The sequence below is a fragment of the Tuber melanosporum genome (assembly GCF_000151645.1).
Source record: "Tuber melanosporum whole genome shotgun sequence assembly, scaffold_116, strain Mel28".
Lineage (NCBI taxonomy): Eukaryota > Fungi > Ascomycota > Pezizomycetes > Pezizales > Tuberaceae > Tuber > Tuber melanosporum.
In genome coordinates this window covers 132,279-147,144 of record NW_003298773.1, presented here as the reverse complement: position 1 = coordinate 147,144, position 14,866 = coordinate 132,279, and the positions used below count along the sequence as shown (strand labels likewise).

At 48.2% G+C, this 14,866-nt stretch overlaps 4 protein-coding genes; 1 reads left to right on the top strand and 3 right to left on the bottom strand.

The window, feature by feature from the left end:
- Nucleotides 1-236: 236 nt before the first annotated feature.
- Nucleotides 237-1,905, bottom strand: GSTUM_00001699001 (uncharacterized protein). XM_002835739.2 has 4 exons: nucleotides 1,567-1,905; nucleotides 1,427-1,507; nucleotides 1,113-1,309; nucleotides 237-1,021 (listed from the first exon to the last, which is right to left on the bottom strand). The coding sequence occupies exons 2-4, from the start codon at nucleotides 1,465-1,467 to the stop codon at nucleotides 309-311; spliced, it is 951 nt and encodes a 316-aa protein (XP_002835785.1). The 5' UTR covers nucleotides 1,468-1,507; nucleotides 1,567-1,905; the 3' UTR covers nucleotides 237-308.
- Nucleotides 1,906-4,690: 2,785 nt separating this feature from the next.
- On the bottom strand, nucleotides 4,691-6,144 carry GSTUM_00001698001 (uncharacterized protein; the record flags this gene model as incomplete). XM_002835738.2 has 2 exons in its annotated part: nucleotides 6,089-6,144; nucleotides 4,691-6,024 (listed from the first exon to the last, which is right to left on the bottom strand). Exon 2 carries the CDS (start codon nucleotides 4,922-4,924, stop codon nucleotides 4,691-4,693), a length of 234 nt encoding a protein of 77 aa, XP_002835784.1. The 5' UTR covers nucleotides 4,925-6,024; nucleotides 6,089-6,144.
- Nucleotides 6,145-8,676: 2,532 nt separating this feature from the next.
- On the bottom strand, nucleotides 8,677-9,744 carry GSTUM_00001697001 (uncharacterized protein; the record flags this gene model as incomplete). XM_002835737.2 has 1 exon in its annotated part: nucleotides 8,677-9,744. One exon carries the CDS (start codon nucleotides 9,742-9,744, stop codon nucleotides 9,379-9,381), a length of 366 nt encoding a protein of 121 aa, XP_002835783.1. The 3' UTR covers nucleotides 8,677-9,378.
- Nucleotides 9,745-12,633: 2,889 nt separating this feature from the next.
- On the top strand, nucleotides 12,634-14,204 carry GSTUM_00001696001 (uncharacterized protein). XM_052355854.1 has 1 exon: nucleotides 12,634-14,204. The coding sequence occupies exon 1, from the start codon at nucleotides 13,823-13,825 to the stop codon at nucleotides 14,147-14,149; it is 327 nt and encodes a 108-aa protein (XP_052211686.1). The 5' UTR covers nucleotides 12,634-13,822; the 3' UTR covers nucleotides 14,150-14,204.
- The last annotated feature ends 662 nt before the right edge of the window (nucleotides 14,205-14,866 follow it).

Sequence of the window (14,866 nt, the reverse complement as noted above, 5' to 3'; positions counted from 1 at the left end):
GGAGGTATGCAAGGGTGGAGAGGGTCCCGAAGTGCACGACTATTACGATACTGGATGCGAGGGAGTGGGATACGATGGGGCAGGATAGGGGAGCAAGACCGCGTTTAGAGCGTGGATTTGCATTTTTAGATCTCTACTTTTTTGGAATATCTTACTATATCATCTGGTAATCAAGCTGGGATATAGGAAGAATATTTACACCCAGAGACATACTGGCAGGTCATAAACGGGTGTGGTTCTGGTTATTAATTATGATAACGTATTACTATTCCCGGAGTTATGATAATACAGCAATATCACACGTATTACTAATCATCCTCGTCCCCTTCCTTGACAACTTGGCTCATGGCAATCCAGTTCTCCATTATCCGGCTTCCAGACCTACCCTTCTTGTTCGGCGGGTTCATCTGCCTTGCAGTAGGCGGAGTGGAAGCAGCCGGAGCCCTTCCTGCATTGATGGGCCCGCGACGCTTAACAACAAGGCATAGAATCCGGCTGTAGATATTGAAGCCCTCAAACTCTGTGCGTAGCGGCAACTTCTTTTTATCCTCCGGCTCGTCCTCGCTATTTTCCGACCAATCAGGGTCCGCATCGTCATCCTCATCGCGGATCGTTACAGTCCGTTTCGCGGTCTTCCGCAGACGTTTCGAGGGTGGCTCGAAGGGGTCTGAATCGCTATCGTCACCTAAACTCCCTTCCCCCTCTCTATCTCTATTGCCTGTGTTTGGTTGGGGGTCTGGCGATTTACGCCTGCTCCTTCCGCTAGTGGAAGGGTTTTCCGCCGCGAAGGCACTCGATAACCCCGATGTCTCCAGCAGAGGAGCTTCCGGGATGCTATCAAGGTCGATTATTCCCCCGTCCGAATCATCCTCCTCTCTTCGATGTTGGACCCCCACCCCAGTACCTCCAGTCATCCCACCCACTTCACCACCACTAGTATAACCCCGAAGCGTTTTTCGTTTCGTCATTACAGTGTGACGCGTTCCAGAGTTCGTAAGGAATATAGAAACTTCGTAGTCGTCTAGGATTCTCCAATTGATCAATTAATCACCTCCCATCCAACCCCCCCCCCCTCCCCATCACATTCCGGGGGAAAAAGCAAGAATGCAAACCTTCGACGACGACATCATTAACTGGTTTGGCACTCTTGCCTTTCCCACCACTCCCACGCTCACGCTCTTCCTTGAGCTTCGGTAACACATGTGGTTTGATCGATTGAAATATTCGCGGAAGGACGTTATACCGAGGCGAGAGTAACCAGGTGTGCAGGTGGACCGGATTGTCGAGGTAAATTCGGACTTCTAGGACTCTGTTTTGTTTCGTTAAATAGCGTCAGCAGTGCTCAAGATGGTGCAGTCTGAATTGTTTGGTGGGGGCGACTCCCTGAAAACGGGGGCGAGGGGTGGAAAGATGGGGTTTGTCATACGTGTATTTTGACACGCGACAGTAGCGGCGGAGAACCGGCATTTTGGACAGTGGATATGGCGGAAAGGTGCGGCGAGGTGAGCTATATCGTGGTAAGGTAAGTTAAAGTGTATTATGACATACCCCACTGGTAGTGCTCACGATGGTGGTGTTGGGGATGGGGTTGTGGGGGTGCGATGCGCGATCGCCAAGAGGCAGCAGACCTCCCCCGTCTAGGTTGAGCTCTGGGGTGCCCCTCCTCCTATCGTCGCGTAGACTTTGTGTATGATACCTTATCGTAACTCCCGGGTTTCTTCCGACTTTTGGGTCATAAGAACGTCGATAACCGTGGGGGTGGGAAGCTCAGGATAGGGGACGTCGAGCTCGACAGGTTTATGACAAGTTACAATGCCGACCAAAGACAGATGAGGTCACGCTGGGCATCCATCTGTGTATTTTGAGCCTCAATATTTGCACGTGCACCCTGTGACACAAACTACCCCACCCACAGTACTCGTACTCGTGCTGATCTCGAGCTGGAGAAAAAAATTAACAAAGTTATTAACTTGAACAGTATTCGAGAGAACTCTCACCATGACATAGTCTTGCAGCGGAGTACCGGTACCCTTTCCTATCATAGAATGTTACCGCCGATACCGCCGTGTTCATCCCATTTCCTGTACTTAGTACCCACCCCGCCAATCCCAATAGTAGATTACCCATTTCGGAAGCTCTTCCCCCAAAACCATTTCCACCCTCGGCTGTGTCTCTCCTACTCGAGTAGACTATCATACAAACGCCCCCACCACCAAGCGTAGAGTTTATGATTACAACATGATCGATGGATCGTGACCCCGACTGCTGGTAGTAAGGTACCGTACCAAGTACAGTACTCGTACAGGTAGAGACAACCCATACCCTTCCAAATCCCAGCAATGACAGTACCGTACCGTACTTGTACTAGCCAATCACAAGGTTACATCCATGGCCCGCTTCGGTGCGATTCAATGCAGGTACGATTGGCGTGGACTTCTCTATGCTCTTTTGGTCGTGCTTGTGCTTCCAAATCCCCTCCATCTGCTTAGCACTATTTCTGTACAGTACTCGCACTCTTTTGCTTTACCGGTGCTCGTACAGGAACAAGTGCGACATGGCGCAATCAGGAAGCTGAGTTCTGTCTACTCGTACTCGAGTAGAGACAAAGTTGCGCAACTTTAGAGAGGAAATTATCGGCCCGGTCTTCCGATTAACCGGAGAATGGCGCAATCACTTTTTTTTTACGAAGTACTTTTTTTCTTTTTCTCTTTCTCTTTCTTTCTTTGCTCGAGCCTTGTACGAGTATAATAGGAAACCGCGATTTGGAAGGAGGAGAGGAAGCGAAAGCTGAAATGTGAATCACGGAGGCGGATGCATGCGAAGGATAGACTGGAAAGAACGGAGAAGAGGGGGGAGGACCTTATGCTCCCTACCTGAATGAGTGAACCAGTCATCGTAGACATATCTCGTATGATACAGTATCTTGCAATCGCGACTGGCTACCACGGGCGTACAGGTAAACATGTAGGATATACACTTGGAAGCATGATAACTTGTAATACGGATTAGTTACTGCGCCAGGTCTTGTTGATCACCTCATGCCCGCACCTCCAGCGCTCGTACTCGAGTATTTTGTACCGGTACTCGAGTACAAGACCACCACTTACGGTAAGCACTCAAGTGGAGAACAACACTCCTACCGGATATGACTTCCGGAAAATGGGATAGAGCAAAAAAAAAAAAGTTGTACTCGTATCTCCTCCATCTTAGCCTAAAATACTTGACCTTGTGTTGTGAGCGGGCACAAATTTATTCCGTGCCCTCCGCATGAAGAAGATCTTTGGCCTCGCCAAACCCCCCATGGTCCCCCATCAATTTACTCCCCTCCCTCATTGATCATCGCTTTGTGACATGATAGGGATATGATGTGAATAGGATAGGGTAAAGTCGGTGCTACCACTCTCCCCCGCCTCGCCCCACTCCTCAATGATCCCGGGTCGGGGATAATCGGTTAGGTTCACAAGCTACTTTGTAGATGCTACATGGATGCAGTTAGCATAGAGCCCAATATTAATATTTCACGACGATATGACTTACTATACGAGTAACTCCGGTTAGCTTTCGTATTCGAATCGGCTCATGACGAAACGAACGATTGATCGTCGGTCGGTCGCTGGTTGTTTATTTCGGTAGGTGGGAGCGTGGGGGTACAAGTACTGTACGGGTACAATTGGAATCGCACAGTTGACCAGTCAGCAAGTCTACAGTACCGGTATTTGATAGTGCAGACAAGCATTCGTTTCAACGCAGATCGTTTCGTTGATAGATCGACAGCACCAATTAGGAGTATCGTCGGGAATACAGTACCGTAGGCAAGGCGGTTTCCCCGTCCCTCTCTCTCCCTTGCGGTACCGGTACTAGATCGATATTCAGACGTGGGAAAGAAAAGAATACGAGAGAGTTACCTAGCCTCAGTCATATTCGCCATCTTATTGCACTTCCGGTCCAGCAGGAGCTTATCTCACGGGAGAAAAAAAGTAATTCAATATTCATTCGCAATAACTTCCCACCGAATTACTCCATCACGGTACAAGTACAAGGATAAATAAATAAAGAAGCGTCAACGAGCAGGTGCACAATAGCGTGGGATTCCCAAAAGCCCAAAGTCCAAGCCACCACAAAAAAAGCCTACAATAGACCACCGTGACACAAAGCCCAAACTCCTCTCAAAGATCCTCATCCTCCCTCCCCAATTCCTATCCTTCGTACCACGCACTTGCATCCTCCTTCCCTCTTGATCAGACTGCTTACTAAAATCGCAACCAGGAACCAGCATCATTCGAACCCCAACTGCTGGCCCACAATTTCCACGTGGCCACCCTGTCCCTGTCGATCGTGCGTGCTTGCCTGCCCAACCCATGATCACTACCGGTACGATACCGGTAGCTGCTGGTATCATACTTGTAACTAACGAACGAACCTAACACACATCCTCCACCCTCCTCCCTCCATGCCGTATTGTATTGCCGCGCAGCTCTCCAACTGCACGACGAAACCACCTCTGACAGGGGATGGAACACAAAAAAAACTCACAATTCTACACCCTCCTTCCCTCCGGGTCATGTGCAGTTCATCTCGGAAGCCACATTCGTGGCGTCTATAAGGCGCACGCGAGTTACTCGAGTATGTGGGAAGGAAGGCAAGTGACGTGAGGTGGGAACTCGCCCAAGCCTGAAGGCGCCGATGATAACTATGGTGACACGGTTGGCGCTCGGGTTTTCGCGAAAGCGAAGAATTGAATAATAATAAAAACATTTACGGCCGACGATGGCATTTCCGGGGAGCGACTCAAAGAGCCTGGGAAGCTAAGGTTCGGTTGAAGGCTACCTGTACGAGAGTAGAGCACTAGCACAGTGGAGTTCGTCTTGTGCACGGGAATTACCGCAGCGCAGAATGAAAACTTGTACTCTACGCTACCAAACATTGCATTAGTTAACGTATTAGACCAAGAAGTCAGTCAAACGTGGAAGCGAATCCGTTGAAACGCAGCCGGAAAAGTGGAAATCTAGAAATCCCAACCGACCTCCAACAGTAGCAAGTACGATAGCAAGAGGAAATTCAATAGCACATACCGGTAGTGCGTTAGATTTGCTCTTTGCCGAGCTGAGCCCGGGGGTTCGACAGTGAGAATCCGAGGAAAAATTTACAAAGCGATTCGATTCGCCAATGCGTCTGACCCGCTTCCCGGCCAGACAGGTTAACCTTTTTTTCTTCCCCTCTCTCCATCGCTTCTCATGCTCCAATTGTACGAGTAGAGAAAGGCAGGTGCTGTACCCTCCCTTCCGGCTCCCCCCATACTGCATGCCGGTACATGAAACAAATTCTTTCCTGCGCTCATCCAAAGTTATTCCGGTTGCCGCCCTTGCGTGGTTTTGGTCGGTCGAGAATCGGCAATAACAACAAGGTGGCGTTTGCCGTGGCTTGGCTTGGTTCGGTTGCTGCTACTGGTCCCGGTCCCGAGAGGGCAATTCCGAGGCCGCCTGCCTGCCTGACTCCTGCAGTTAGAAGTCTTTGCATGAGCAGAACTTTATCTCATTTTAATATTTGATTGATCAAGTGCAGGCTGCATGTCGCAGATTTCTTATCCGCTTGGGAGAAACTAAGGTCTCCTTTTTCTCTCCCTCTCGCCTTTCTGTCAAATTTTGCTGCATCGTGGTACCAATCTGTTACGTCCTCCGAGGTCTAGAGCAAGGAAACGGGGTTTTGCTAAATTGCCCTCTCTTCCCTTTCTTGCTCCTTTTCCCATCGCACTTCCCCTAATGCGTAGAAAGCGATGTCCAAAATCGAACGCATTAAGCCGGAGGAATAATTAAGAAGAGAGAGAATTTGCCAAAAGAAAGTAAAAAAAATCCTGCCACGTTTTTCATACCGGTATCCTATATTGCGAGCTCTTATACTCGTACCGGTACGGTACATGGACATGACACCCATCGACCAGGCAAATTCCGGCGGCCAGATCCGAAAACGTGTGATGTCTCATAAAGTGACAAGACTGAACGGACGGAGGGATGGTCTGTGGTTCACCTGATAATTTGAACATTCAGCAAAAAATATATCCACGTGTGACACTAGATGAGGGTCCCCAAACTCTTTTTCTTCTTCCGCTTTTCTTTTTTCACTCGTGATCCGGAATCTTTGCATACGGTACCCCTATACGTACCGCAACGTAATCCCAACGGTTCCTTTCTAATTTATTCTCATTCGTCGCCCTGCTCATTGGTGGTGCGAATTGTACTCGTACTCGTACGGTACTCGTAATTTTCTGATATTTTGGTCGTGAACGGCTACCATATGTGCCACCAAAATCTCGAGGCAAACTTGGTATCATACGGCAGCCACACGCGCCACACTTCGCATCCCCCAGCTCATTCAAGCCCCCTTTCTTCCAGGAGGCGCAACAGAGCACAGCTCGAGCAGAGTTCCTGAATTAAAGTCATTTGGCGCTTGTTTTTCTATTCGAAAAGTCCCAAATTTCGAGTTGCCATTCCATAAAATTGTATGTCCGTGCACGCCAAGAAACGAGAAATCTCGACCGAGGAGTTGCATTTTTCGACAAGAAGAAAAAGAAAAAAAAAGCAAGATATCATAGGTGCCGAATAGTTCTCAGAATCAACCAGCGATTCCATTTTGCCACAACGCCGACCCAGAAAACCCTTTCTCCATTGCTCCACATTTTCATTTCTCTTCTCCCCTCCCCACCACACACTGGGACCGGTAGTAGAGTAAGATTGGGTTTCCGGATGCGTGAAAATATTCGTCCGTCATGCAATTAAGCACGGGTGCGTTAATAAACAACTGGGTTGTGAAAAGAAGGAGAGGGGGAAAAAAAGCAGGGGAAAGGGGGTTCGGAGGCGCTGCAACGCGGGGATGAAGATGGAGATGGGGAAGGAGGAGAGGGGTATTGCTGAAATGTACGAGTACAGTAGACTGTGGCAATTTTGAACTCTGATACCGCATCTAACCACTTTAAATGTGCATTGGTATTTGTACCGGTATTTCCTTGCACAATACTGCGCCATACGAGTACCCTAGATTTTATTTCCTTATCTATATGTTGGAGATCGTGGCATAATCCTGTCATGTTCTTTTTTTTCCTCTTGTTTAATCTTATTATATTTAGGACCCGATTGCGATAATTCACCCACTTCGGTTTTCGGCCTCGGCACTCTTGCGATGTGACGGATGAAGAGGACCTTGTAATTTGCCATCGTACAGCGCATTGATGCGTAGTAGAGTACTCGTATGGTACTGATAGTACGATACACCACTCGTGCGAGCGGGAGAAGGTTTGCGATAGAAGCTTCCTTTTCCTCGCTCATGGTGATTGCGTGCGGCAGCCAACAGATTCAACTGGCCCGAAGGGTTACCATACCATAGGTGAATGGAAAAGACGGAAGGACGGAAGGAAGAATTGATGGATGGAAGGAAGGTAAGGCAAGGGAAGAAGGGGTGGCGTACGTATGCGTTTTACCCCCCTCCCCCCCCCCGAGAATTGTTTGTCTCCTCACGTTTTTTCCTACGGGTTGCCGGCCGCCTAATAACCATCCCATCTTTGCGCACTCGTGAGACGGCACATTCACTTATCCAACGCAACCAACCGACCTCAAAGGTGGCCGACGAAAATCGACTTGTTATCTTCATTCAATATCATAAATTTACCTAGCTGTACCCATCTGGTGTCCGCTGCGACATGTTATCGTAAATGTTTTCCTTTAAGAGGGCCGGAGAGACAGATAGCCTTGTCTGTACCCGAGTGGGTTGCTGTATGACTGTCTAGACTATCTATCCGTCTATCTTTTATGCCCTTCTGTCGTGCTCTCTATTACCAATCCCTGTTACACTTTTCCACAGCGATCAGAGGAGTTGAGGTAAGAAAAGAAATACTGCCCTCCAGGCCCCTCCTCCAAGCGAAACTATCCCGAGAAAAAGAAAAAAAGAAAAGCCAAAAACAAGAAACTTACGTGAGAGAGGTTTGTGAACCCTTCGTTTCTCCAGGGGGGCTTGCCAATGTTGGCTCCTGTTATCGAAACATAAACAAATATCATAGACTACCGTGCCTATCTCCTCCTCATCCACAACAAGATAGAAATAAGCAAAAAGGAAGAATACCAGAGGGATGTGTAACCAACGAATCCTCAGAGACACGGTCAAAAAAAACAAAAAAAAACATTATAAGCCATTATAAGCCAAAAACCTACAACACCCATACACTTCAAACGAACTGCATGGCATGGCGGTATGGTCCATGGCCGACCTGATGAACCCGAACGCGGGCGCATATGCATATGTGGCGGACTTGTTCGACTCGTACAAGAAAAAATATTTGCTCCATTGTGGCTTAAGGTGTGTTGTTGGGCTGGACCGAAATTTAATGGTTGAGTATCGCAGATTGTGGAATGTGGAATGTGGAGAGAATGTGAGAATCAGAGTGAGAGTGAGAATGAGAGTGAGGAAAACAAGGGCTGGAACGGGTTCCCAAGCCGTTCTGCTGGACATTGCCATTGCAGGATGCAGAACCATGGGCCTTGAATTGCACAATAGAAGGTGGAAAAGAAAAAGAAAGGAAAGGAAAGAAAGGAGAGCCACAGCGCTGTGTGATTCACTCACTGTCTTGGAGGTGCGGCTTCCTTTCTTGTTTTTTCCTTCTCCACTAGATTTTTCTTTGCATCCCCACCATTTTTGCCACCTTCGGATGGTGTGGTGCGGCTCGTACTACACGTACACCATTGGCAAACAAAAACATGTTTCGGAGGATCAGGCGAGGGAACCGGGGCCAAAGGAAAAGTAAGGGGGCGGAAGAAAAGGGAAAGAAGAAGGAAAAAACGAGAAAACGAGAAAACGTGGCATCCCGATCTCTTGTCAGTGCTTTCGTTTCGCTACCCTTAAACTTTGCTGTCACCGTGCACGGCTCGTTGCTTCTGCCGTACGCACTGCACCAATTTCTTCAAACTCTCTACAGTCTGCCCCGGTGTCACGAGGGCTGACGGGTCGAGGTTTGTTTGTAATGTCCATCTTCTGCGCGGGTACTCGCGCTGCTAAATTTTAGAATCTCGCCATGTTGATGCGGACCATAAATGTGAACAGGAAAGGAAAGGAAAGGAAAGGAATAAAGGGACAGAAAAGAAGAAAAGAAGTCTACCGCTATGTCTAGACTTTCCAGCTTCGGTTGGTGATACTCTGTTGGGAAGTTACCGGTATCATACTGGGGGAATTTTTCTATTCTCTCCTTTCCCCTCAGATTGATTAAATCCCTGACCTGGTAGATTAAAATCGTCAATCGAGCAAGATGGAGAAAAGATTGGAGGCGTTTTAGGGATTCTTCGAGAATATATCGGATGAACAAATCTCCCCTAATTGTCCCCAGCGTGGGCGCCCGTGCTATGCGCGGCAATCACACTCTTGCGGTGGTGTGCTCCACATTCCATCTGCTACCCGGCTCCCATCAGGCTGACTGACTGACAGGAAATACCAAGAGTTCACAGCTGGGGGGAGAGCTCGGATATGGTAATTGTGCGGAAAGTGCACTTCGTTTTTCCGTCGTGTACTGTACTGTACGAGTACTCGAGCATATCCCATGTCCCTTGGTACTGCATTGCACTCGTACAGTACCATATCGTGCGTTCCTAACTTCCGGTCTGGGTGGAAGCAAAGTGGTCCAGCATGGCCTGCGGTTGGTCGGCATTTCTCTGGTTCCAATCCGAGTGAGATTGAGCGAATGGCTCGTTTTGTCGGTAGTAGGAGCATCGTGGTGCCTGGGGGGATAAGGTTAGCCAGGACAGGCGGGCAGAGTACCGTACCATATCATACCAGCGGAAGGCGTGGTGACCCAACAACAGCCCATCATCAGGTTCTGTATCATAGCCTTTCCAAACAATCACCAACGGTAGTTCCAGGTGTAACCTAAAACATGACGTACCGGAAAGGCGACTTTTCTTTCTTTCCTTCCTTTTCTTTTTCCCCCTTCCTTCGTTTCCTTCCCTTCTTTTTCCCATCATTTTCATATGCTGGTGGCTCTTGCGGTACAGCACGCCGATTGGCTCGTGGGGAGAAACAGCCCTATACGAGCGAGCACTCGTGCTAACGGTTGCTCCAGTAAATTTTCCCGACTCTTCCGCACATCGTCATCCCTGCTAGCAATATAGCTAGCTCCTCCTTCGGGGCTGTGATATGGTATGATAGGAAGCAAGGAAATTGTTTCGTTTCGCTATTCGTTTCGTCACCTTAGTTCAAGCTCCCCATCCATCGTCACCGTCGCCTGCTTAGCTTAGGGCGACGTGTTGAATGAGCTTGAGTGCCACTGGGAAGTACTTGTATCATTCGATAGGTTGGTTTCATCCCATGCGGCTAGCCGTTTTCCTGGCTACACATACCGGTACCGGACGAGGTCTCGTCGGGATTGTGATGCTGTTGAGAAAAGGGGTGATGATGGTTGAATAGAAGGATTTGCAGAGATGGAAGTTTCTTTTTCCTTTCCTTCTTTGGGAGATGGGAAGGGAAAAGGGCATTCAAACGCAATCTCCGTTTTGGATAGATGGCCTAACTACAGCAATAGTACCACAAGTAACGTGCACTCTACGATACTGTGTAATCGCACAGCACGTGGACGATCTTCTATGAGATCAAAAATAATAACGTATGTAACGGATATCCGAGGCTTTATTCATTTTTCTTCTTCTTCCTTTTCAATCTACCGGTGCGGTTCCTCACCGTTTTCTCTTTTTTTTTTTGCCCACCTTTTTCTCCTTTCCATTGTTTTTGGCTCAAGGTTCGTTTGGCTTTTTGTTGGTTGCTTGTGCTGTGTTTGATATGGTTGCTAAAATAAGCTAGGGGGTCAGTGAAATTACTTTTTCTCCGCTCCCTTCCTCTTTCCATCCTTCTTTCCATTTCTAATCCTTCTTGCGGGTTTCCAGAAGTTTGTTCCTTTTTCCCCATGCCGTTAGCTGTTAAACGTTAGTTCTGTTCGATTCCTACATGTTATTATTGTGTGCGGTTGAAAAAAAGTCGCAGAGACGTTTGAACACGGTCGGTGCAAGTGTACCGGTGCCGGTAGTGCAGTGCTGTAGAGCACTTGTACTGTACTGTATCATACATTGCACAGCAATCCGTAGAAGGGAAGGGGGTTCGGTACTTGTGATGAGGGCCGGCGGCCGCCTGTCATGCAAAATTCACCATCCCGAGCCCTTGCACTGACCAGCGATGTAGATTCCCGACGAAACGGATCAGGAACCCTTTCTCTCTCTCTTCACCCACATCCTTGCTGTGAGGCGCTCACACAGGACATCATCCATATATGTACTCGTACAGTACAGCTACCGTACTTATTTTATTCTCAGGGTACAGGTTTGATACAGGCACAGTATGTAAGAGTACTATACTCGTACATGCATACATACCGTGCACAGTCCAAATAAATATATATTTTTTTGATTATTAAATTTTGCATTGGGCGGACTTTATTCCATCCCCCATGTCCCTTCCCCCCCTCGGCAGCGCACACACTTTGACGCAGAAGATCTGCTCGAGCATTGTCAAGTACAGCACGGTACTGGCCCCCTCGTTCTGTCAACTCACCCCCCTTGTACTCGAGCAGTGGTTGTGTCCAGCTGATCGGTTGGACGTCTCACTTACCAGTCTGCTAGCCCGCCTACCGTCCCCTTACACATTTTCGATTTTTGATCGAAGAGCTTTTCCCTCCTTCAACCCCTTCTCAAGGGGGTACCGGCAGTAGACTGAGCAGAGCGGAGGGGACAGGGGGGTGAAGCAGAATGGAACCCCGCCGTACAGTGCGGTGCGGGTTCCATTGAGAGGCAAAGCATGACAAGTAGGCAAGCGATGTGAGACAACAGGCAACTGTTCCTCTTCCCCCAGCCTCAGGCTTAATGGTGGATGTCGTCTGAACCTTCCAGCCAAGTTTGATCCAATTGAGTGAGGTTATTATTATTCGTTATTCTTCCGCACTTCCTGCGTTATCTCTCCCACTCTGAGGTTTCACGATGGTTACCAGTTTGTACTCAGTACCTGTTATGTAGCGGGTGTAAGACAAGAAAAGAGACATGCTCTTGCGCTTGTCGGTGGAGTGGAGTAAACTGTGATTGTCGTGAATGATTGACTGGCCTCCCTCCCTCTCTCCCTCCTCCTCTCCTCCCTAATTGAATAAAAAGTGACTCGGAACTGTAAGTCCGTGCGCCCGTTCACTCGCTCATTTGTTCGTTCGTTCGTGTCTTGCTGGGCTATGCCTGACTTGCGTGTGGTGACAACCCCATCATTGTTTCTCATCATCCTTCTTACCTCACTCACTTTCCCTCTCCCCCCCTAGCGTCCACTCTCGCATTTTTCCTTTTCCTTTCTTTTCTTTTTTCGAACTCTTTGCCCCATCTCCCATTCCATCCCATCCCATGCCCGCCCCACCCATGGGCCCTGGCTCATCACCAGCGTGGGTATGTCGTCAGTGCTCCTGCCTGCGCACCCCATCGGGGGGGGGGGGGACTTCACCAGGGGCTAGTTATTATTATTTTGATTATGATTGCTAGGACCAGACTACTTGTACTTGACTCCCACCAGTTTCCCAACAAACTGTGGTGTAATAAATAGCCTCCAAGGCCCCCCTCCTTCCCATGCACTTTTTTGTTTCCTATCAAACAAACAACAGCTCTCCATAACGACCTCCTACGCCTAGTAACTATTACCGGCGCCAAACATATCCGTCTAATCACTATCACCACCACCACCACCACGCTTTTCTCAAGTCTACAATCTGCAACCTTGAGGCATTAAGGAATTGATTGAATCCCTTTGCCCTTCCCCATCTGTACCAAGTTCAAGCCTACCACCGCTACCTCCTACCAGACGCTTGTTTGCCCCGTCCCTTCCTCCGAGGCCTCCACCACCACTACGCAGTACCGTCGGGAAGGCTTGGTTGCCTCTTGTCCTCACGACCGCCGCTGAAATTACAATCATACGAGTCCCCTTTCTGCGCTGAAACATACACTGGTTTGCCGCAGCCAGCATCCCCAAACCACAACCGGGGTCTCTTGCACACATCGCCCCCCTGTATCGCCTATTTTTGCCCGAAGATCGGTCCTGCGCCTGTTAGCGACTCGGGTTCCGTGGTTATAAAGAACCTCTCGTCCGCTTCACCGCCAGTAGCTCAGTCAATTGACTCTGCTTCAATACTCTTACTATTTATCACCTCCTACAACTACACGAGATAAAACACAAGACAAGCCTTCGAAATGCCCGCCCCAGCACAAACTCTATTGAACCCCAACGATCCCACCTCATTAAGTTCCTTGGGCTACAACTTCAACGGACCTGCCCATTCATCAGCAGGTATTCCTCCATGTCCTGGTCCTCCACCAACTAGGCCCCTTCCTCCTACTCCGAGCAAATAACCGGATCGCCTTTCTCATCCCAATCACAATCACACAAGCCAATTGATCGCTAGAAACACTCGTCATGGAATCCCGAAACAAGCGAATTCACGAGCTGGCCTCATCACCATGTCATCATACACCTCCTTGGAAGAAAAAAAAAAGGTGTAACAAACTCACAACGAAGACACGCAACGACGGTGAACAAGCATTGACGGCGAGCGGGAATAGCAGGGGGGTTTTTTTATTTTTATTGTTCGATCTGTTTGGTTTGTCCTAATCATAGGTCCCATCCCATTGGGATAGCATATATCGGGTGTTTAATTATTTTCATTCATTACTGAGAATGTCGGGGAGGATTTTACCTCTCTTTTTAATCTCATAAAAGGAAACGGAGCCTGGTTTTCATTTTTATATTTATCTATTTTCCTATCTTTTCCTTATGTGTCGTAATGTCGGGGGGGCGGGGGGGCGTACTCGTGTCTTTTGGAATTTCGGTCTCTTTATCTTTCCTACCTTACCTCATCTGTAGTAATTCACGGTCGAACCTTTTTGTATTCTCATGCTATTTTTTTCCCTCTTTATGGCGGGGAATGATGGGAAGGGGGGGTATAGTGTCAATTGGGCTAAGGGTTGACTCCATGGAAATGGAGAAGAGCGGATGCGCGTTGGTCCGCACATCATGCGGAGAAGGGGAAAAGAACCAAAAAAAAAAAAAAAAAAGACCAGAGTCTACTAAAACCAATCACCTAGGAAAAAGGATATCAATTAATCCCTAATAACTTTAATCATGTCATGATCATCAAGAAAACGTTTTGAAATCTACCAATTACTTATTGTTGACAATTCCGACTTTTAAAGTACAGTACTCGGCTTGTTTGGGGTATTGACTTTTTGAGCTACAATACAAGTACAGGATTTCTCAAATTGTACTAGCACACATGTCTCCGCACGCGCAACAATGGCCGGAAGTGCTAGTACTGTACAATACTATACCCTACTATGATACTTGTGAAGTATCATATCATGGGCCAAGTCAAGCCTGTATCCCACGCACACCCCCCCCCCACTCCATCCCCCACCATCTACACTATCGTATGGGGTACAAGCACCGCCGGATGATCGACCGGTACGATACGGTACGCCGCAGGATCACCGGCCTAACGACCGACTGACCGACCGACCGACTGACAAGCTCACGCGCCCTCCCTCTTTCTCCCTCTCCCTCCCTCTCTTGGTTATCCACTGTATTGTACAGAATTGCAGTCTGCTAATATTGTGATATTCTACCAGTACCGTACAAGGGCAGGGAACCTACCTATTAACCGGAACTGACAAGGATATAATATTATATTTGGCTGGTCGACAACATCAAGTAACTCTCCCATAGCTTCCCGCAGGACCTTGTACCAAAAAAACCTTGTACCCCTACAGTAAGAATACAAAACAATAATATAGTGCCTACGAAACTAATTTTTTTTTTTTTCGTTCCTTCC

Bases quoted from the DNA above. Each gene is read 5' to 3' on its own strand.
- GSTUM_00001699001 (XM_002835739.2), bottom strand. From the start codon at position 1,467: ATGCCGGTTCTCCGCCGCTACTGTCGCGTGTCAAAATACAC. The intron at 1,310-1,426 runs GTATGACAAACC...GAAACAAAACAG, and splicing joins TGTCGCGTGTCAAAATACAC to AGTCCTAGAAGTCCGAATTT. The intron at 1,022-1,112 runs GTTTGCATTCTT...GGAGAATCCTAG, and splicing joins TAATGATGTCGTCGTCGAAG to ACGACTACGAAGTTTCTATA.
- GSTUM_00001696001 (XM_052355854.1), top strand. From the start codon at position 13,823: ATGTCGGGGGGGCGGGGGGGCGTACTCGTGTCTTTTGGAATTTCGGTC.